Raw genomic sequence first — 23,484 nt, forward strand, 5'->3', positions numbered from 1 at the left:
TAATGTTCTGGGAATAAATGAACATTTGTTATTGTTGAAGGACACAGCAAATATCTAGGAAAAGCTCTTTCAATAAAAGTGTACTGAAATATACACTTTACATTGTTGTAGCCTTATTCGTGGCCCAGCGATTTCTGGGGAGGTCACAGTGTCCTGGAGGATAGTCCCTCCTTCCTTGGAGGAATTTGCTGAAACATCAGGAAAGCTGGCGATGCGAGATGGACAGTCTGCGGCCGTTGTAGTGATACAGGTATCTTGGTTACTGATTGCTGTCACGCCCTTTGCTGTCAGTGTGCGTGTGTGGTTGGGGGGTAGGGTTAATATCACAGCTTGTTTTCATTGCTTATGTGATATATATTTTTCTTGAAATGTTCAGCTTCTGCTGCGAATGGCTCTTTCTGTCCGTCTCTAGGCTTTGAACGATGACCTTCCCGAGGAAAAGCGTTTCTATGAGTTTCAGCTCACTGAGGTCAGCGAGGGCGGAGTGTTGAGCGAGTCTAGCACCACCGCCACCATCACCGTGGTGGCCAGTGACTTTCCCTATGGCCGGTTCGCCTTTTCGCAAGAGCAGCTGCGAGTGACGGAGGAAGTACAAAAGGTAGCGTGTGAAATGCTTAAAGCCGTAGATGTCACTTTTTATCTTTTGTATCATGAGCGATCTTTAAAATGTGTTTCTATGTTCACATTCTCAAGCTGATTTTCACAGCTGATTTCATGTGCTCCTGCTGTCATTTTAATGTCGACTTTATATACTTTTTTATCAATTTGCATAGAACTTCCAGATAATCCTGGTAAGTAAAATTAGAGACACTCAAAATTAAGTCTGGCCTGGTAGAGTACTCACCCAAACCAAATGAAAAAACACTGCTTCTCGCGCAGGTTAACCTCACAGTCATCCGATCGGGTGGGTCTTTTGGCCGCGTGAGGCTCTGCTTGGAGGCTGTGAGCGGGACAGCTGAGGTCGGCGTAGACTTCTTGCCTCCACCCGTGCAGCTCCTCTTTGAAGCCAAAGAGACGATGAAAATTGTGCACATTGAAATCCTTGATGACAGCCTTCCTGAAGGTCCTGAGGAGTTTTCCCTCATGATGACAGAGGTGGAACTCCTGGGAAGGTAAAGTAAAAGAGAAAAATAGGAGAAAGAGAGAAAGGATGAGTCAAAGCTGGGCTGTGCAGGGATTAATTCTAAGCTCTAAGGTGGTCTACCCCGGCTTTTTCTCAACATTCATGTGACGCTGGAACAGGACATGGTGGCAAAGGCTGTTAATTATTCCACGTTGTAAAATATAATTTTTTTTTCTGAAAGTTGAATGTATGCATTTCCATTGTGTAGTCACTCTGCATAGCAAGAGAATTGGACACGGCGTAAGCTGGTAGTAATTGGTGAGAAAAGAGAGGAGCTGTTCTCTAGGTCAAAGATCAGCTGGCGGGGCTGATTTTGGTTCCTCCATCTCTTGTCTGTACACCATGAAACAGGCTAGACTGAGAGATTTCTTTCCTTGGTATCTCTGAAGACTGTATTGTCTTCTTTGTGGATGAATGAGGTAGATATTTGCCCAAAGTTGTTTTTAAAGCAGGGGAATTTTTGAGTCAGAGATAGTTGGTGGGTAGTGCACCAGGGATTCAGTGAAGATCAAGAATTAGCCCTGTTGAGACTCTCCTGTTCTCTGATTTAGTGGGAGCGACTTGCTTAACAGGGTGGGGAACACATGTTCCGTGATGAAATGGATGAAATGCTCAGAGCTTGAGTGGCATAAGGAGCACCTCGACACCTCTGGCTCATGCATAACCTTCAGCTGGAATCATGTTTGTATTTAGATAGTTCTTAGAGGAAGTTTACTTGTGCATGCAGTGAAAATGTTTTTGCGTTGGTGATATTAATGCCAATCTTTAAAGCTTTCTTCTAACTAAAATATTTCCCTGAAGGAGGCAGGATGTATATCATTCCCCTGGGAAGAATTAGCTGTGAGCTGACAAACCCTTCAAATCTTCAATTTCCAGAAATGAGTCTATGTCTGATGATGGGAATGAATTTGTCCTTATAGTAAATGTATAAAACATGCACTGGTCAGTTTTAATTAATTGAGTGAACTTTGATAAGCATAGCACATTATGTGTGATATTTATTATATCTGTGTTTTTAACTAAGTAGGGCTTGAAGCATTTGTCCCATTGCTATCCTTTAAAAAACCCAATTCCTACTTAAGCCTAATTCTAAGGAAGTAATGTTTTTCTTCCAGATGCATTTCCAGGCTTACTTTGATCTGAAAAGGATAGTATAAACCCAATTTTCCTAGTTTCTAGAAAACGTATTGCCTTGATATTAAGTTATGTTAAGCAGCTAAGCCATAATCCTTCTCAGACTATTGATAACAGTTTATTTGAATATTTTAATGCCCAGTTTTATAATTTTGCCTTATATATAATCATATTAATGAGCTTTCAAACTTTCAAAGCTAGGTAGGTTAAAAATACTAGGTAGAATTTGGAAATTGAAGGAGGGACTAAAGTGGTTTAGTGTGTGTTCAGCGGTACCTTCCTAGCCCTAGAAGTTCATTTTCCAACTTCTTCCCAATTTCCTTATAGTTTTATTATCTTCCCATGGCCTACGTTTAGTGACAGTATATTAGTTTTTATTTTATCCAGGCAGTAATAACTGAGAGCGGTGCAGAAATCTATTTCAAACATCATTTCAGAAAAGAAAAGTATTTTCGTGTTGAGCTTCATAAGACTCAATTACAGGAGCTAGTAGGACCCTTCTTCAGTTCATGCTAAGCAATTATGTACTCAGTTTATTTTATTTTATTTTTTATGACTTTGCAAGAGGGTATGATTTTACCATCCAAGAAAATGGACTTCAAATAGACCAACCTCCTGAAATAGGAAACATCTCCATTGTCCGAATCATCATAATGAAAAATGATAATGCAGAGGGAATCATTGAATTTGACCCAAGGTATACCACCTTTGAAGGTAGGTTCAGTAACCTTACTTATAAATTTAGCACCAATTTCTGATCAGAGTACCTGAGCATGACATTGTCAGTTTGAATTCCTACATGCATTTTCTTGGTTTGGGGGGGGTGTGTGTGTATTTACATATATACTTTGTATTTATTTATGTCTTTATGTGTATATATTTGTATTCATTTTTAAAACATATTTTGAGTTACTTTTGGCAGTCTTGAATTTCATTGTGTATGGCAAAATGAAATGGTTAGGAATAAGGCATTTAGAAAAATTATGATTAATTTTGGGATTATTGAAATGTTTATATTTTGAAGAGTTTTATGAGTATAGTTCTAATTTATGCAGTGTTTAATTTTCTTTGCAATTAAAAATGAATGGAATATTCACTTTCTAATGAATAATCACCTTTGAAACATTTTACTGAACTGCAGGCACAGGCAGTATCTGGACTCCCAGTCATCCCAATCATGCTTTCTTCAAACAGTTCCTAATAGCAGCTTGCCTTCTGTTGCCAATTCTCCCCTCATGTAGAAGTGGAATGTGGAATATATGATTATACATCCCATAGAAGGGTAGAAGAAGTTCGCTGCCTTTCTGTTTTTATTCAAAGGCAGAAAATGAATATACCTTTCAAAATAAACATTTTATCTTATTATTGCAATCAGTTTATCACCTTCATCGCCTCTGTCAAATTCTTTTGTTATCTGCCACTTTAAAGTTCATCAGAAATCACTTTAGGAGTGATTTATCATTGGCTTCATGGGTAGCATCATAGAAGACATCATCATTTTGCAGACTTCAGCCCACAGCAAGTAGAAGTCAGGCTGCCTTTTTACACCAAGGAAAAAATGGGGTCTTTTTTCTGTTCTCTGATTTCCGTTTGATTCACGGTCTTTGGGAAAATTTGGGGCAATGCACAGTGATAATTACAATGTAAATTCAGTATTACTTAGCCATGGCTGTTATGAACTCTACTAAATGATATTTTAATATACTGATATTAGTATAGCTGAAGAAGAAATAAACTTTTGAATAGAATTCTTAAGTTGAAATCAAACATTGAGGATATATGTTCAGATTTACAAGTAGATAGAAGGTGAAAAATGTAATAGAATCATATTTACATCTGGACTTTTAAAACACTTATATGATATAAATAACATGTACCTTATTTTTTAATGTTACCAATGTTTCAATTAAATATGCAGAAACAATCCAGAATGGTTTCCTTTGAGTACAGTATACATGTTTTAAGTGTTTTTTGTGTTCGTCTACCATTATCTACCACTTTGTCTACCAGTAAGGGTTAGTGGAGGTGATGGAATTCCAGTTGAGCTATTTCAAATCCTGAAAGATGATGCTGTGAAAGTGCTGCACTCAATATGCCAGCAAATTTGGAAAACTCAGCACTGGCCACAGGACTGGAAAAGGTCAGTTTTCATTCCCATCCCAAAGAAAGGCAATGCCAAAGAATGCTCAAACTACCGCACAATTGCACTCATCTCACACGCTAGTAAAGCAATGCTCAAAATTCTCTAAGCCAGACTTCAGCAGTACGTGAACCGTGAACTTCCAGATGTTCAAGCTGGTTTTAGAAAAGGCAGTGGAACCAGAGATCAAATTGCCAACATCCACTGGATCATTGAAAAAGCAAGAGAGTTCCAGAAAAACATCTATTTCTGCTTTATTGACTATGCCCAAGCCTTTGACTGTGTGGATCACAATAAACTGTGGAAAATTCTGAAAGAGATGGGAATACCAGACCACCTGACCTGCCTCTTGAGAAACCTATATGCAGGTCAGGAAGCAACAGTTAGAACTGGACATGGAATAACAGACTGGTTCCAAATAGGAAAAGGAGTACATCAAGGCTGTATATTGTCACCCTGCTTATTTAACTTATATGCAGAGTACATCATGAGAAGCACTGGGCTGGAAGAAGCACAAGCTGGAATCAAGATTGCCGGGAGGAATATCAATAACCTCAGATATGCAGATGACACCACCTTTATGGCAGAAAGTGAAGAGGAACTAAAAGCCTCTTGATGAAAGTGAAAGTGGAGAGTGAAAAAGTGGGCTTAAAGCTCAACATTCAGAAAACGAAGATCATGGCACCCGGTCCCATCACTTCATGGGAAATAGATGGGGAAACAGTGGAAACAGTGGCTGACTTTATTTTTCTGGGCTCCAAAATCACTGCAGATGGTGATTGCAGCCATGAAATTAAAAGATGCTTACTCCTTGGAAGAAAAGTTATGACCAACCTAGATAGGATATTCAAAAGCAGAGACATTACTTTGCCAACAAAGGTCCGTCTAGTCAAGGCTATGGTTTTTCCAGTGGTCATGTATGGATGTGAGAGTTGGACTGTGAAGAAAGCTGAGCGCTGAAGAATTGATGCTTTTGAACTGTGGTGTTGGAGAAGACTCTTGAGAGTCCCTTGGACTGCAAGGAGATCCAACCAGTCCATCCTAAAGGAGATCAGTCCTGGGTGTTCATTGGAAGGACTGATGCTGAAGCTGAAACTCCAATACTTTGGCCACCTCATGGGAAGAGTAGACTCATTGGAAAAGACTGATTCTGGGAGGGATTGGGGGCAGGAGGAGAAGGGGACAACTGAGGATGAGATGGCTGGATGGCATCACTGACTCAATGGACGTGAGTCTGAGTGAACTCCGGGAGTTGGTGATGGATAGGGAGGCCTGGCGTGCTGCGATTCATGGGGTCACAAAGAGTCGGACACGACTGAGCAACTGAACTGAACTGAAGGGTTATTTACTTGTATGTGGCACACAGAGGCAAAATGCCTTGCTGATGATTAAGTCAATGATTTAAATTCTAGCTTACACTGCTCACTATAACTTTCAACTTTTGACACACTGTATTTCTCCTAAAAAGTAAGTCATGAAGTGTTCGCTAATGGTTCTTTAAAGCGAGAAATGAACTGCAGAAAAATTGAGTGCTTGCATCATCCTGTTATATTTAATTGTCATGTTTAAGTGAACCATAGTAAAGTCAGTTTCTTTGGCTGGCATACCAATTCATTGCACATTCCTGTTCCAGTGGAGGAAGACATAGGGACGATCATGATTCCCGTGCAGAGGCTTCACGGCACTTACGGCCGTGTGACGGCTGATTTCGTCTCTCAGAGCTCCTCTGCGGTTCCTGGTGGTGTCGATTATGTACTGCATGGTAGTTCAGTCACCTTTCAGCATGGGCAGAACTTAAGTTTTATAAATGTTTCCATCATTGATGACGATGAAAGGTAATACTGTTTCGTATGTAACATGCACATTCGTAAATCATGAGTATTGTGTTTCGGTCTTTACCTATGTTTTGCACTGAAAATAGAATTTTAGATTATAGTTGTGCCCATGGAGAAATGAGTAAGGAATTCTAGGGGGTGGGATACTGGAGTAGGGTACTGGCGCAGGGTTCTGGCGCAGGGTTCTGGCGTAGGGTACTGGCGTAGGGTACTGGCGCAGGGTAATGGAGTAGGGTACTGGCGCAGGGTACTGGCGCAGGGCAAAAGGGACTGAGAGACCGTAGTGATTATGCGTCACTTTTTCTCAAACAGAAGAAGAAATACTGATTTTTGTTCTTCTAGATTGAAAAGTCTATAGTTAGAATGTGGAAACATCCTGCACATCATTTCCTTAAGTCATTAAACAATTAAAAAGAAGGGCAGAAAATCTAATAACTTGCAGGTTATGTAATAGTGGAGTTGATCATTTCACGCTTCTAGCTAAGCACCCTCTCCTTAGTGCTTGGTGTGTGACTACTGTGCCTTGAATATGTATGACCAATTTGGAAAATGACTAGTTATTTGGGTTTTAGAAGCATTTTATTATGTTTAGACTCACAGAATTGCTCTTTCTTGCTATGCAGTGAATTTGAGGAGCCCATTGAAATCATGCTCATTGGAGCTACTGGCGGAGCGGTCCTTGGGCGCCACCTAGTGTGCAGAGTCACGATTGCCAAGAGTGACTCTCCTTTCGGTGTAATAAGATTTCTCAATCAAAGCGGAGTTTCTGTTCCTAATCCCAATTCCACAATGGTTTTACCCTTGATGCTGGAGAGGACCGGAGGACTCTTGGGAGAGATTCAGGTAGAGTTATTTTTTCCCCCATGATTTTTAAAATATATTTCTCAAATATATTCATTTATTCCCAGTCAGTAATATTTATTGATTACCAAGTAGATGTAAAGCAGTTTCCAAATCCTGTGAAATACATAAAATGTATGAGGTATCCAGCTGCCTTCAGGGTACTCTTGAGAGAAAGTTAACAGTTAAATGAAGGATTTTGGTAAAATTCATTTTGTCAACAAGTACATTTGTTGAGTGCTTTCCATGTGCCAGACCCTGTCACAGTCCCTGAGAACACACAGGTTAGGAGGACACAGTTCGTCCCTGCTCTCTTAGAATTGTAAAACAATAAGCAAACAGATTGCTATAAACTTCCGTCTTAGAACTGCTTTTGCTGCATCCCACAGATTTTGGATCGCTGTGTTTTTGCTGTCGTTTGTTTCTCGGTCTTTTTTGATTTCCTCTTTGATTTCTTCAGTGATCCATTGGTTGTCTAGTAACATTGTTTACTGCCGGCTACCCTTGATTAGATGGTAAGGGTGTGATATTTAAGATGAAAGAGGTGCGCATGTAACCATTAGGGGGCTGAGCGTTTGGGCAGAAGAATGAGACAGTGCAGATCTACAGACCTGGTATGCTTGCGGTGCGAAGAGGTCCACGAGGTGGGTGGGCTTGGAAATGAAGGGATAACAGCCCAAGTTAGATCACAGGGGCCTGTAGGTGTTGGACCTCAGAGAACTTTCTCAATCAGACTGAAGATGAGTTGAAGTGCCAGTAGGATGCCATTGGAGAGTTTTAAGGAAAGGAATGATATCAGTGTCACCGGGTCGTCGGCTCACTTAGAACCGCCGAGAAGGAAGTAGGTTGTCTAAAAGCCAGAGTAGGAGCAGGGAGGGGAGTGAGAAGCGTGTCACCCTCTAGAGCCCACAGCAGAACTAACAATGGCTCAGACAGGGAGAGAGGTCGAGATGGCCAGGCGTATTCTAGAGGTTGAGGGTATTTTGGAGGAAAAATACACGAGGGCCGATGGAGCCTGAGGGACAGAGAGGAATAAAGGATAACCTAGAAATTTTAGAGGAGCAACTGGTTACATTGTAATGCTGTTTATCAAGATGTGGCAGCTTGGGGAAAAGTAAGAGTTCTGCTTTGGCTTTGTTGATTTGGGATAGCGGCAGGACACCCCAGTGCAAGGGTCAGGAAGGCAGTGGGGTGTGCAGGTATGGGTTGGGGGAGATCAGGGCTGCAAACACCGATCTGAAAGATGGGACACACTCGGAGGCATTTGAAACTCTGAGGCCTGAGGAGTGTAGACAGGGATAGAAAAGAGAGAGACCCAAGTCCTGGGCCCCCAGCATTTATGGATTTGAGGAGGGAGAGCCAGCCAAGAAGACTGAGATGTAGAGAAGGAAAATTAGGACGACTTGTGCCAGATAAGTATCATGTAAGCCAAGGAAGATGGGACACAGTGTTTCCAGAGAAAGAAGTGGTCAGCTGTGTCTCATGCCGATCAAAGATCAAAGAAGCAAAGACAAGTGGATGTGAAAAGTATATAATTCTTTATGGATGTGAAAAGTATATAATTTTAAATTACACAAACTTTAAATGATGCCTTTGTTGCAACATAAAAATTCTGTTTAACTCTGAACATTTCTGTTTTTCTTATACTAGGTTATTTAAGTGTACTTGTTGCTGCATACCCAACACTTTTCACTTGATTCAGATAGGTTTTGATGAACAGAACCTGTGCACTAGCAAGACAGTTTGTACTTGTATTTATCAGAGTTTGTATGTGTGCTCAGTTGCTTAGTCAGGTCTGATTCTGTGGCCCCATGGACTGCAGCCCGCCAGGCTTCTCTGTCCATGGGATTCTCCAGGCAAGAGTACTGGAGTGGGTTGCCATTTCCTCCTGTAGGGGGTGTTCCCGACCTGGGGTTTGAACCTGGGTCTCCTGCTTTGGCAGGCAGATTCTTTACTACTGAGCCACCTGGAAAGCCCTATAAAGTTTTTATTACTCATATATAAATATATATATATATGTTTAGAGTATGTACTTTTGTATTTTTGGTATCCTGTGATGGTGACAAATGACCAGGTATTCAGATTTTTCATTACTTATTAGACGTTGTTGCTCATGAAAATGGGTATTCTATAGATTACATAGTTTATGTTTGTAAAGATTATTTTAAACAACATGAGTTGATAACATAGGACTTTGTGGGAGATATTCTAGAATAACTTTCACATGTATGTATATATTTTTAATACTGTGTGTATATTTTTAATATATACTATATGTATATATTTTTATCCTGCAGAGTAATTCTTTGTTTAAAGCTGATTGTTTTCTTTAAAAAACAAACACCCTGCAGGTGAACTGGGAGATCGTAGGACCCAATTCTCAGGAAGCCTTACCATCACAGAATCGAGACATCGCAGACCCAGTGAGCGGGTCCTTCTCTTTTGGAGATGGGGAAGGTGGAGTGAGAAGCATCATTCTCGTTATCTACCCACATGATGACATTGAAATTGAAAAGACTTTCATTATTAAACTTGAACTTGTGAGAGGAGAAGCTCAATTAGACTCCACAGCTAAAGATGTTACATTAACAGTAAGTCTGACTTTATTTTTCCCACAGAATTTAGGCTTTAAAGGATCTTTCAGAAAACGTGCTTACATTTGTTGAAACTCTATGGGCTTATAATGAATTAAAAGTTATAAAACCCAATGAAGTCGTAGTAATTCCTGTGGGTCAGATGTTCTGGTTGTTATATTAGTTTATTACATAACCTGATTATTGGTAATTTTTTAAGATACTGAGAAATAGTTATTTTACACTTTTTGAGAAAATTTGATGCTTTGGGGAGATTTGGCACTTTTCAAGAGGAGGCATTTGTTGTATCATAAACATTGGATATCTTTGCCATTAAAGGGTGTCAGAGTTCACAGGTAATCACAAGTCAGACTGTTGAAAGGAAGAATGGTACTTTTTCAGTCAGTGCAGTGATGGTGTGAGTCAGATCTAGATACAGTTTATTTGGTATGAATCACCCAGTCCATTGGGGCAGAAAATCCTGGAGACCAAAGTTACCAAAAAAAAGGTAGAGAGATGCACCTTGTTCTAAGTTTGGAAAAGCCTGTTTTATATGGGGTCTGTATCAATCAGATACAGAGAACTGGAGAACTGAAACTGTTAATGTTGGGAGACAGATATGAAGAAAGAAAGACATTCTGTAAGGAATTATATCCCATAACTGTGGGGCTGGCAAGTCAGAATCCGTAAAACAGGTAGAAGGAATCCATAAAGCAGAATCCATAAAGCAGGCAGGAAGCTCAGGAACGAACTGAAGTTGCCTTCTTGAGTCTGAATTTTGTGGCGCAGGCCAGCAGGCTGGAAATGCACGCAGGATTCCTAAATTGTGGTCTTGAGGCAGAATTCCTTTTTCTTTGGGAAGCCTCAGTGTTTAAAGCTTCCATCTTATTGGATGAGGTCCATCCACATTACTGAGAATAGTTTTATTGACTTTGTTAGCTGGTTGTCAGTTTTAACCACATCTAAAATATCATTACAGCAACATCTGGATATCATTTGAGCAAACAGTTGGACACTTTAGCCTAGTCAGGCTGACACATAAAATTAACCATCACGGGGCCATTACCTCTCTCCATATTATCACTATAAATGCATCATAACCAGTAGAAAGAGGTTGGCTAAACTTAACTGGTTAAATGAGGTGAACATGAGGTGAGTAAAGCTAATTCAAGCTTTGAAGTTCTATCCTTTTGAGGTTCTACAAATTGTCACTTTCTGAACACTTATTCCCCTTATCCTTGAGGAGTAAGAACCTTCTTGCTTTAGGTAACCGTCAGGGAAATGAAGGTTTTTAAAAGTTACATAGCCAGATACAATCATGCCCAAGAGTCGCGACTGTGTTTCTTTCATCCCCTCAGTTTGTCTTGTACATACACAACGTATCAGGGCACTGAACTTGGATGCTGTGATTTCGTCCATAGTTGATACAATGTCTCCCCTCTGCTCTCTTTCTAGATAGAGAAGTTTGGTGATCCTAATGGAGTGATTCAGTTTGCTCCTGAGTCTTTGTCCGAGGAGACCTATTTGGAACCATCCACTCTGGAAGGGCCCCTGATCATTACCTTCTTTGTCAGAAGAATCAAGGGTGTTTCAGGAGAGATCATGGTACCGTTTTTCTTTGGATTTTTAAGCAGAGTAATCGTTTGCCTGATGGTTGTGGTTGAGAAGAACAGAGAAACTGTGTGTTCTGGAGAATTAGAGTTTTTGATAAACTGAAGCGACATGAATTTTCACACATGCTGAGGTTCACCGAGGCCCCTTTGGGCTGGCTCGCTGGCACCAACCTCTGGTTATCTCTTTAAATATTCATTTGCAGTTAGGTTAAAAAGATCTTTCTCATATTTAATCACAAAGAATATGATTGAACTATTTTGTAATTTATTGTTTGCTATAATGTGAAGCTTTTTCTACTTAACAAGACTATCCATGATTTTTACAAATTGCTTAATATATTCTTTATTCTCAATATCATTGAGATGTCCTTATAAATTATCAAGATATTCATTGAACAGGTCAAGGTTATTTGTTTGCTAGCTAAATTTGTTTTGTGAAATGTCTCTATAAACTTAGCTTTTCCCCTGTACTGGAGATTAATTGTTACTTTTCTTCAGTTGAAACTTTATGGATATAAAAAATTTTTGGAAAATAAATTTTTTAGAGATTTTTTTGGGAGAAATTCTTAATTTTTAAAATGTTAGGTATCCTCTTTTTATTAAAAAACAAACAGAAACAAATTCAAATGTGAATATCAGATTATCTGCTTACGTTTTACCCTCAAACACGGTCTTGGTTCACTGTTGAATGTACTTGTGGAACTGGTATGGTATTTTAAAGTTAACTTGTTTCTCTTTATCTTTTCAAATTATGTTTATTAATTTAGAAGCAGGTGAAATGAGATTTTGTCATCCTGTCCTGCAAATGGCATATAATAGCCTGAAAGAGTTAAGACAGTTTCTGAATTACTTAAGTAGAGATACTTGGAAAATTTAAATTTGAATATATTGATGCACACTTATATAGGGAAGCTTTTTATATATAATTGAGGTAAACGAATTTAAGGGATTTTGATTAAAAACACTGTGTTATATAACTTTGTTGGTTTTCTTCCTTTTGTTTTAGGTTTATTGGGAATTAAGTAGTGAGTTTGATATTACTGGAGACTTTCTTTCTACAAAAGGAAGTTTCACCATTGCTGATGGAGAAAGTGAAGCCAGCTTTGATGTTCATTTGCTGCCAGATGATATTCCTGAGATAGAGGAAGTGTATGTGCTCCAGCTTGTTTTAGTAAAGGGAGGAGCAAAACTGGATACAGAAAAATGTGTCATTCGGTTCTCTGTTTCTGCAAATGACGACCCGCATGGAATTTTTGCCCTGTATTCAGATCATCAGTCCATACTTATTGGGCAGAACCTTCGTAGATTCATCCAAATTAATGTAACCCGGCTTGCGGGCACATTTGGAGATGTGGCTGTTAGATATCGAATATCATCTGACTCTAAGGAGCAGTCTGTTGTTACAGAAAATGCAGAGAGGCAGTTGGTGGTCAGAGATGGTACCAGATATAAAGTGGACTCAGTGCCAGTCCAGAGTCAGGTTTGTAGCATCTCTTTCGTTTTTCCAGTCATTCTGAAAGACTCCTTCAAGAAAACCCTTGTTAATCTCATGATCAGTTTAAAATCTGATTGAGATATTTAAATGGAACCGTGGAAAATGCCTTAGAAAATGCATAGTAATTTTTGGGTAATACATATACTGCTGCTAAGTCGCTTCAGTCATGTCCAACTCTGTGCGACCCCATAGACGGCAGCCCACCAGGCTCCCTTGTCCCTGGGATTCTCCAGGCAAGAACACTGGAGTGGGTTGCCATTTCCTTCTCCAACGCATGAAGTGAAAAGTGAAAGTGAAGTCGCTCAGCCGTGTCTGACTCTTAGCAACCCCATGGACTGCAGCCTACCAGGCTCCTCCGTCCATGGGATTTTCCAGGCAAGAGTACTGGAGTGGGGTGCCATTGCCTTGGTATTTGCAAATTATAAGTAAATAAGTATCTGTTCCTTCCTAGAGATAAAATATATTTGTCTAGATAGTAGAAGGCAGTTATTTAGTTCTTCAGAATTCCAGGAATTGTTCCAAGTGCTGCACACACTCACATTACACACACATGTACACACTGGATGCTTATTGAGGGGGAGATATTTGTAGGCTTCCTTGTGCTCCTATCTGGAGAAGGAAATGGCAACCCACTCCCGTATTCTTACCTGGAGAATTCCATGGATGGAGGGGCCTGGTGGGCTACAGTCCATGGGGTCACAAAGAGTCGGACACGACTGAGTGACTAACACTTGTGCTCTTACCGAAGAGCAGTGCAGTGAGAGATGGATACATGTTTCCTGGGGTCTGACGGGGCTACATGGTATCTGCTCTTCTCTCCTTAAAAATCTGCCACCCAGGAAGTCAGCTATGGGTTTTTTTGTTAATGAAGAGAGAGGACAGCAAACTATTCTGCCAACATATCAGGTGAGAGTGGCAGGAACCAAGTGGGTGCCCAGCAACCTTTCTCACTCTGAGCCACAGAAAGTGATTTGAGGGACTCTTTGTCTCAATCCTTCCAAGAGGATACCTAATGTCATTCCATATGCACGGGAGAGCAGTTCATTTATTTCACACATGGGATGCAATGCAGCAGTGGGGATTCCTATTTCATGCCCATGAAAGTCTGTGCCAGAGGGTAGCCAGATTGGAGTTGTCTCGAAAATGGTATGAGGTGGATTATGAAGTTAGGAGACAGTAAAAAAGGTCATTGGAAGAGTGTGTGTTTCTGTGGTGGAATGGCGATGAGCTGAATTCTGAAGTCTTTGATGAACATACAGATGGATTCCATGAAAGGTGAAACGTTTGGGTGCCTGCCAGTGTTATTCAGGAAAGGACTACAGAAGTGAGGCAAGACCCTTGTCATTCTTCCTCAACGCAACTCCCCACCTGCTCCAGAGGTGCCGGAAGATTGGTGGAAAGGTCCAAGAAGGGCTGGAGAAGCACTAAAAAGTCATGCCTGATCCCTTTCCCACCTTAGATCTTGAGCTGTGCATTGAGCAAGAACTGGGATAAATAGAGGAGCTTTAATGGAGTGTGAGATGAAAGTTTTTACTGGTATGGATCTGGCCTTTACCTTCATAAAAAATGACAGGAGGCTTTGAGATCTACACACAACATTGTCAAAGATAAGAGGACAGAAATGAAACAGCTTCCTGTCTATAGTCCACTAAGTTCAGCCCACTCAGGAATGGATGACATTTAAGCCTATGATCCATAGAAAATTGGCTACCTTTTGACATCTTATACTAATTGGTACCTACTATACAGCCTTTTGATCTTTTTGTGCGCTCGAGTTTTTTACTTTTGCTGTTGAATCAGCTGGGAAAATGGAGGCATCTTAGTGAGCCCTGGGATCCATGGTTATTCCTACATCCCTGAAGTTGTTTAAGAAATTGACTCAATAACATGGCTTTGTTGTATCAATTTTTGAATTCATGTCCTATATCCCCCAGTTCTCAAGACTGGAATAAACAGTGCAAAGCTGGGGAAATGAGAGATGGATTAAGGTAATCAGAATATTATTATATCAAGTCTCATTCACAAATTAGAAGAGTTTAAAAAAAAAAACTGTGTGCTTTAGTTATGTACTTGAAATATTTTCCCATAACGATCTGTGTAACATTAGCTTCTGAACACACTCAAGTTCAAATCTCTGTTATTGAGCCCTAGGAGGTCTTCCTTTAACTTTTCTAGGAATAGCTGTGTATTTTTTTATACACGTTTCACTTAGCAATAAGGCATGCCACAGTGAAGGTTATGCTATTCTTTTACAATGTGGATAATACAAATTCAGTTCAGTTCAGTCGCTCAGTCATGTCCAACTCTTCACGACCCCATGAACTGCAGCATGCCAGGCCTCCCTGTCCATGACCAACTCCTGGAGTTTACCCAAACTCATGTCCATTGAGTCAGTGCTGCCATCTAACCATCTTATCCTCTGTCGTCCCCTTCTCCTCCTGCCTTCAATCTTTCCCAACATCAGGGTCTTTTCGAATAAGTCAGCTCTTTGCATCAGGTGGCCAAAGTATTGGAGTTTCAGCTTCAACATCAGTCCTTCCAGTGAACACCCAGGACTGATTTCCTTTAGGATGGACAAATTACTCTCTGACTAATTACATAAGAAAGCTGAAATATATGATATATATATATCATATATGTTTATCTCACAGGGAGTAAGATCCTTGGTCTGCCTAGCTTTTAGATTATCTCTTGGGGTACCTGAGACATTTTGAAGGATGATCATCCTCTTTTCCTTTCACTTTGAATGCTTAATGGTACAGTTTATAAAGATCTTAACTTTCCTAATACCTTAACTTTCCTTTGAGGTATCTATGGATATCTTCATATCTGTTCTGAACCTATATTAATTATTTTTACTATTTCTATTTTCAATAAAGAGTAGCAAAAGTTTACTAGCTTGCACATACATGAAAGCTTCCTCTTATTGGCATGCTTTAACATCGTTCATTAATATGATTAAATTCATATTTCATGGGTTCCTTCTGTCTCTTACATTCCGGGATGTGTGGTGTAGGCTGCTCCTAGATGATTAGGTGTTGCTGTGTGTGTTAGTCTCCAAGGTGACCCTTTAGGGCCAAGTGTGACACATGCTAAAGCGAGGGGAAGATTTCCCCAGTGGTCCCTTTCTTGCCTCACAGCCTGGGTGCTCTTGAAGTTTGGGATGTTAGTTACAAGTTACATACAATTGTCCCTGCTGTGCCCTCCTGATAAATGTTAGGATTTCAGCTGGGTCAGCCACGGAGAAGGACCTTCAAGTGGGTGTTGGAACAGAGGGAGTATCCATTAGGTTCTGAAAACTAGAAGACTCTTGATGTTGGTTTAACATGAGGGTCAGAGAGTGAACAGTTCACCATCTGGTTAACAAGGTTCACGACAGGCTTCTTAGATGAAGTGACGGTAAGAAGCCCTGGTACACTAAAGAAACCTATGTTTAAGAGAACTTAGAATGCAAGATAAGATTATATCCATTGTTGTCATTTATTCAAGTATTTACGGGGCACTTAGCACGGGTCAGCGTTTGTGAGAAGCACCGCAGACACAGTGATCATGGGGTGTAATCCCTATTGTCACACTGCTCCCTGTCGATGCAGGAGAAGGCCCTTTAACAGCCAGTTATAAAAGTGAGTGAGTAGGCAGTATTCCAGAGAAGGCAATGGCACCCCACTCCAGTCCTCTTGCCTAGAAAATCCCATGGACAGAGGAGCCTAGTAGGCTGCGGTCCATGGGGTTGTGAAGAGTGGGACATGACTGAGCAACTTCACTTTCACTTTTCACTTTCATGCATTGGAGAAGGAAATGGCAACCCACTCCAGTGTTCTTGCCTGGAGAATCCCAGGGACGGGGCAGCCTGGTGGGCTGCCGTCTATGGGGTCACACAGAGTCGGACATGGCTGAAGCGACTTAGCAGCAGCAGCAGCAGCAGCAGCAGGCAGTATTCAAGATGCACACAGGATATTATGGGCGAGTAAATTCTATTCGTGCCAAAAGCCATCAAGAATGATGGGCAATCTGTAGAGTGGTTCTGTGATGCTCTCCTGGGTCCAGAACGTGAGAGGGCATAACAGAACATGCTCGACTCCTAAAAACCTTTTAAGTTCCTTTTCAAATTAGTCACCCTGCTTTCCTTCTGTAGGCAAACCAGCATTTCCCCAAATGCCCCGTTGACTCCTGTTCAAACTTTAATGTTTCATTACCGCAGGCTGGGGTCCTGCCACGCCACACGGGTCCTTGTGCCGAATGGGCCAGTGAACGGAGCTGGGTGGCAAGGCACAGATGCCTGGGTGCTTTGAGCTGACATCTGGCCCTTCATTTTTTAGGATGTGGGGATAAAAAATGCTTAGCTGCCCACCCAGTGAACTGCATGGGGAGAGGGCATTCCTTCAAGGAGAGGAGGGAAGCACACGACTGAAGCCAGGAGACTGATTTATGTCTTGTTTCCTCAGCCCTTGATCTGTGCTTCATGTTCAGTGAATGTCATTTTGAAAAAATGAAGATTGATCGAATGAGTAAAACATCTGTTCCCCTCATGTTGCACATTTGAAACCACCATAGGACATATTTTACATATTTGGGTGGTTTGATATGTGTTTAAGTACATTACACTTAAAAGAAGGACAGACCTCACAGAAATGGTTATTTTTACATCCAGGAAAGATGTATAGAGTCATTAGTAATATTCTAGGTTATGGCAGCGTATCCATTATCATTAGCAAGGTTTCTATGGGCAAATATAAGTGCTAAAAAAAATCTCTGTAAAATAATGGTGGTAGTGGTGGTGGTGGTGGTTTTGTTGCTAACTCGTGTCCAACTCTTGGGATCCCGTGGAAGGACCGTAGCCTGCCAGGCTCTTCAGTCCATGGGATTCTCCAGGTAAAAATACTGGAATAGGTTACCATCTCCTTCTCCACTGTAAAGTAATACAAGTTTTCAAATTCAGGATTTCCCTATTTTGTTGGATTCTAAAACTTTGAAAATTGGTAGTCTAATATATGGTGTTAGAAGTTTTTACTTGTCCAAAATATTCGGATAATCAGTGTACCTAAATCATTATCTGTTTTGAGTAAATGTCATTAGAGTTCTTAGTTCCTACCCAGTGAAGAAGGAGAAAGTGAGTTTTGCTGGTTTTAGAAGCTGACACTTTTCACCACTGTGCTCTCTCCATTCCTGGAACACGTGATTCTATCACTGAGACTCCTGGGATTCTCATCATTCTTCAGGTCATCCAGGCTTCCCTGGTAGCTCAGCTGGTAAAGAATCCTCCTGTAGTGCAGGAGACCCTGCTTCAATTTCTGGGTCTAGAAGATTCCCTGGAAAAGGGATAGGCTACCACTGCAGTATTCTTGGGCTTCCTTGGTGGCTCAGCTGGTAAAGAATCTGCCCACAATGCAGGAGACCTGGGTTCGATTCCTGGGTTGGGAAGATCCCCTGGAGAAGGCACAGGCTACCCACTCCAGTATTCTTGGGCTTCCTTGGTGCCTCAGATGGTAAAGAATCTGTCTGTAATGCAGGAGACCTGGGTTCTATCCCCGGGTTGGGAAGATTCCCCTGGAGGAGGGCATGGCAACCCACTCCAGTAATTTTGCCTGGAGAATCCCCATGGACAGAGGAGCCTGGCGGGCTACAGTCCATGGGGTTGCAAAGAGTTGGACACTTAGCTGAGCGACTAAGCACAGCATGCACAGGCATAGACAGTGAATTTGAAAATTTTGGGTATTTTTAAAAATAATATTTGACTCTCACTCTTAGCCTAAAAGTCTTCATCATGGGCCTTTGTTTTATAATGTGGGGGAAAGGGCATATATTGATGAAACTGATACAAAATGAGGCAAGTAATAATGACTCACATCACATGTCAGTATTTTTCTTTGAAAATTATTATTTGCTAATAAAAAAGTCACTTACACTGTTTATAGGTCTTCCTACCTCTGGGCTCGAATTTCACCTTACAGCTGGTGACCGTGATGCTTGTTGGTGGAAGTTTCTATGGCGTGCCCAGAATTCTCCAGGAAGCAAAATCCGCCGTCCTTCCAGTTCCAGAGAAAGCTGCCAATTCTCAGGTACTTGGCACAGGGTGTGGTACTCCCCCAGAACCACTAGAGGGCCACTCTTACAGAAGGGACTAAGATTCTTAGAGTTTGATTTCTTAAATCTATGTAATCCTATGAATATCAAATTTAAGCATTATGGATACCCTATATGAAAAGAATTCGGCAATTTTTGTCAGTAGGTGGAAAACCATATCTCCTTTTTTGAGTTTAAAAAAGTCTGTATCTTGTAGAATGTAAAGTATAGAATTTTAAAAATAACGGTCACCTGGAGTCAAAACTTGTTTTTTTCCCCATAATGAGTATTTAATATTGAGGCATTTTATGCTAAAAAGTTAAAATTAGAATGAAGCATCAATTAATATTTCAGACTTTCTCATTTACTGACATTGTGAACATTTAATCCGTGGGGCTCTTTTTACTGTGGCAAGCTTGTGTTGCTGCTGCTAAGTCGCGTCAGTCATGTCCGACTCTGTGCGACCCCATAGACGGCAGCCCACCAGGCTCCCTTGTCCCTGGGATTCCCCAGGCAAGAACACTGGAGTGGGTTGCCATTTCCTTCTCCAATGTGTGAAAGTAAAAAGTGAAAGTGAAGTCGCTCAGTCATGTCCGACTCTTCTCGACCCCATGGACTGCAGCCCACCAGGCTCCTCCGTCCATGGGATTTTCCAGGAAGGAGTACTGGAGTGGGGTGCCATCGCCTTCTCTGAAGCTTGTGCTGATGTAGATGAATGCTAGTGGCACCCTTAGGGATTTGAATCTTCTGCCTAAGTTCACTGTAGGGAAGATTGTTCCCCAATCTCTTCATAATTCACTTGAGAACAAAGAATGCCCTGAGGGCTTTGCTTCCTGCATAGGCCAGTTCTGTCAGTGTGGGAACAAGACAGGGCTGCTGTCTCTGGCTGTGGTACCATGTGTGTTTTATAAACTGTGAGAAGATGCCAGCCTGCATCCCACTCCCTCGGGTGGGGGCTCCTTCAGCTTGACCAGGAAGTGGGCATGACGTCTGTCCAGATAGACACTCGAGGCAGGAGAGTTAAGGCCTGGCCAACGGCTTATTAACAGGGTCTGTGGCCATAAAGGGGATGGTCTTCAAGTTACTACCTCCTGGGCTGCTGCTTCCCCGGGAATGAATCTGCTTTGCCCCTAAAGTGGAACCCACAGCGTTAAAAATAACTGAGCGGGATGGTTTTTGTCTGCAGCTCCTCTGTTCAAGAGGGAGTGAGATTTTAGCGTATAATGCTTTGCCGTTTTATCTTCTTTTGTTCGTAGGTCGTTATAACAAAGATTCCTTTCAACCTGAACCATTCATTTGGTGTAGTGAATTATTTTCTGCTCCTTGTCTCTGCTTGTTGTCACAACACTGTGTCACTGGGCTAGATCACAGCCAGTCATAGGGTATTCCTGTCCGTGGTGTATCCTTCTATACTCCTTACCAGTATTTGAGTGTGTGTGTATGTGTGTGTGTGTGCACACATGTGATGTTGCTAGGATACTTTCAAACAGCCTTTAACCATGTAGTGAGCACGAGCTGACATACACTACAGATTTTGGCAGTTGCTAAGCAGAAGGCTTGCTGTAATAGGGAATCTAGATGGGTGTCAAGTTGAAGTTGTTGGTTTTCTTTTCTGTGCCTTCAGAAGCGGTCCTGTGGCCCTGTCTCACGCTTTTCTGCTCCTCTCCAGTCCAATTTAAAATGGGGAGAATGAGTCTTAATATAGAACTGTCGATCCCATGGTGTCCCAAATCGATGGATATTGGGGCCAAAAGAGGTAAACTAAGTTGTCCAAATAATAGCGTGAAGCCAGGAATCTGGTTTTATTTCTATTCTCTGACCAGAACTTATTTTATCTATAAATCCTGGGGTACTCTGGGAAGGTTGGCCCTGAAAACCAGATCTTACTTTATGTGGATGAAAAATACCATTATTTAAAAAAGTCTTTGAAGCTGTCTGATCCTCAAAAAAAAGATATTAAATTGAATCAAAGTCTGAAAAAATCCTTAATAGAAAATCTAGTTCATGGTGCTCACTTTATAAATTTATTGTTGTATTTCAGTAAGAAGTCAAAGTTTAGTTTTAAACAAAACAGTTTATAAAGACCCATCAGTTCAGTTCAGTCGCTCAGTCGTGTGATCCCATGGACTGCAGCATGCCAGGCCTCCCTGTCCATCACAAACTCCTGGAGTTTACTCAAACTCATGTCCATTGTGTCGGTGATGCCATACAACCATCTCATCCTCTGTTGTCCCCTTCTCCCGCCTTCAATCTTTCCCAGCATCAGGGTCTTTTCCAAAGAATCAGCTCTTTGCATCAGGTGGCCAAAGTATTGGAGTTTCAGCTTCAGCATCAGTCCTTCCAATGAATATTCAGGACTGATCTCCTTTAGGAGGGACTGGTTGGATTTCCTTGCAGTCCAAGAGACTCTCAAGAGTCTTCTCCAACACCACAGTTTAAAAGCATCATTTCTTCGGCGCTCAGCTTTCTTTATAGTCCCATATAAAGACCCATGGCAAGTCATCAAAATGCTATTTTTAATCTTTTCATTTAACCATAATTACAACTGTATTTTTAGATACTGTTAATTCAGAATTCACATTTTGATAAAAAAAAAAAAACTATAACTATAATCAAAATTATAAATAGGATACATTTTCAAATTTCAGGTGCCATTTCTTAAATACTACTCTTAATCGAAAGTATTTTAGAGCAAAGAAATATATTGTGTAAACAAACAGAAAGTTGACTTTTAACCCACTCCTCAGAAAACAGGAACCTTTAGAGAAAAGAAAATATTCTAAGAATGTTTTCTCTCAGGTTGGGTTTGAGTCTACTGCTTTTCCACTCACGGACATCGCTGCCGGGACAAGCCAAGCTGTGATTTCTAGGAGAGGCACGTATGGCTCTCTCAAGGTTTCCTGGGCGGCTGGATACGTTCCTGGGTCAGAAATCCCTGAATTCACTACTGTTGGCAACATGACCCCCAAAGTAGGTGAGTTGTGTCTTTTCTAGGATTTTGTCTATAGAATATGGAAATGTATCATTGGCCACTGATTTTCTTGAATCCTCTTTACTCTGGACAGTGAATGAGCTAGCTGTTTGCCTTCTAATGCAGTCTTCTCATATTTAAGTGATCAGAATTGCACTGAAATTAACAACATCATACCTCACCTGAAAATGATGGTCATAAGTAGCCGGCTCTGTTTAAACATGTTGTTGTTCAGTCGCTGTCATGTCCGATTCGTTGCTACCCCAGGGACTGTAGCTTGCCAGGCTCCTGTGTCCATGGGATTTCCCAGGCAAGAATATTGGAATGGGTTGCCATTTCCTACTCCAGAAGATCTTCTTGATCCAGGGTTTAAATCCACATCTCCTGCATAGCAGGGAGATTCTTTACCACTGAGCCACCTGGGAAACCCCAGGTTTATACAGGAGGAGTTTGTGAAAAGTAACTCTAAAGACCTGATGTGGCCCATGTGTGTCTGTCGCTTAGTCATGTCTGACTCTTTGCAACCCCTTGGACTGTAGCCCGTGAGGCCCCTCTGTCCATGGGGTTCTCCAGGGAAGAATAATGGAGTGGGTAGCCATTTCCTTCTCCAGGGGATCTTCCTGACCCAGGGATCGAACCTGGGTCTCCTGCATTGCAGGCACATACTTTACCATCTGAGCGTTCAGTTCAGTTCAGTTCACTCACTCAGTCGTGTCCGACTCTTTGCGACCCCGTCGACCAGGGCACGCCAGGCCTCCCTGTCCATCACCGACTCTCGGAGTTCACTCAGACTCATGTCCATTGTGTCCATGATGCCATCCAACCATCTTATCTTCTGTTGTCCCCGTCTCCTCCTGCCCTCAATCTTGCCAGCATCAGGGTCTTTTCAAATGAGTCAGCTCTTCGCATCAGGTGGCCAAAGTATTGGAGTTTCAGCTTCAACATCAGTTCTTCCAATGAACACCCAGGACTGGTTTCCTTTAGAATGGACTGGTTGGATCTCCTTGAGTCCAAGGGACTCTCAAGAGTCTTCTCCAACACCACAGTTCAAAAGCATCAATTCTTCGGCGCTCAGCTTTCTTTATAGTCCAACTCTCACATCCATACATGACTACTGGAAAAACCATAGCCTTGACTTTGTTGGCAAAGTAATGTCTCTGCTTTTTAATATGCTGTCTAGATTGGTCGTAACTTTCCCTCCAAGGAGTAAGCGTCTTTTAACTTCATGGCTGCACGCCCCCCAAAATAAAGTCTGACACTGTTTCCACTGTTTACACATCTATTTCCCATGAAGTGATGGGACTGGATGTCGTGATCTTAGTTTTCTGAATGTTGAGCTTTAAGCCAACATTTTCACTCTCCTCTTTCACTTTCATCAAGAGGCTGTTTAGTTCTTCTTCACTTTCTGCCGTAAGAGTGGTGTCATCTGCATATCTGAGGTTATTGATATTTCTCCCAGCAATCTTGATTCTAGCTTGTGCTTCATCCAGCCCAGCGTTTCTCATGATGTACTCTGCATATAAGTTAAATAAGCAAGGTGAAAATATACAGCCTTGACGTCCTCCTTTTCCTATTTGGAACCAGTCTGTTATTCCATGTCCAGTTCTAACTGTTGCTTCCTGACCTGCATACAGATTTCTCAAGAGGCAGGTCAGGTGGTCTGGTATTCCCATGTCTTTCAGAATTTTCCACAGTTT

At 41.4% G+C, this 23,484-nt stretch overlaps 1 protein-coding gene across 5 annotated transcripts in view; it reads left to right on the top strand.

The window, feature by feature from the left end:
* Positions 1–23,484, top strand: part of ADGRV1 (adhesion G protein-coupled receptor V1) — a 542,962-nt gene that overhangs the window by 187,594 nt on the left and 331,884 nt on the right. For all 5 annotated transcript variants that reach the window (XR_015168194.1, XM_086413040.1, XM_086413044.1 and 2 more), the window contains 11 exons: positions 112–250; positions 413–598; positions 880–1,112; positions 2,823–2,971; positions 6,031–6,232; positions 6,856–7,075; positions 9,424–9,663; positions 11,101–11,250; positions 12,265–12,738; positions 18,669–18,812; positions 21,616–21,790. Coding sequence is in view for 4 of the 5 variants with exons in the window: in XM_086413040.1 (XP_086269166.1) it covers positions 112–250; positions 413–598; positions 880–1,112; positions 2,823–2,971; positions 6,031–6,232; positions 6,856–7,075; positions 9,424–9,663; positions 11,101–11,250; positions 12,265–12,738; positions 18,669–18,812; positions 21,616–21,790 (2,312 nt within the window). In the remaining variant the exon portion in view is untranslated. The remainder of the gene's footprint in view (positions 1–111; positions 251–412; positions 599–879; positions 1,113–2,822; positions 2,972–6,030; positions 6,233–6,855; positions 7,076–9,423; positions 9,664–11,100; positions 11,251–12,264; positions 12,739–18,668; positions 18,813–21,615; positions 21,791–23,484) is intronic.

This window comes from Bos grunniens, chromosome 7 (assembly GCF_055505025.1).
Source record: "Bos grunniens cultivar Pamir isolate PY7600 chromosome 7, Bosgru_T2T1.0, whole genome shotgun sequence".
Taxonomy (NCBI): Eukaryota; Metazoa; Chordata; class Mammalia; order Artiodactyla; family Bovidae; genus Bos; species Bos grunniens.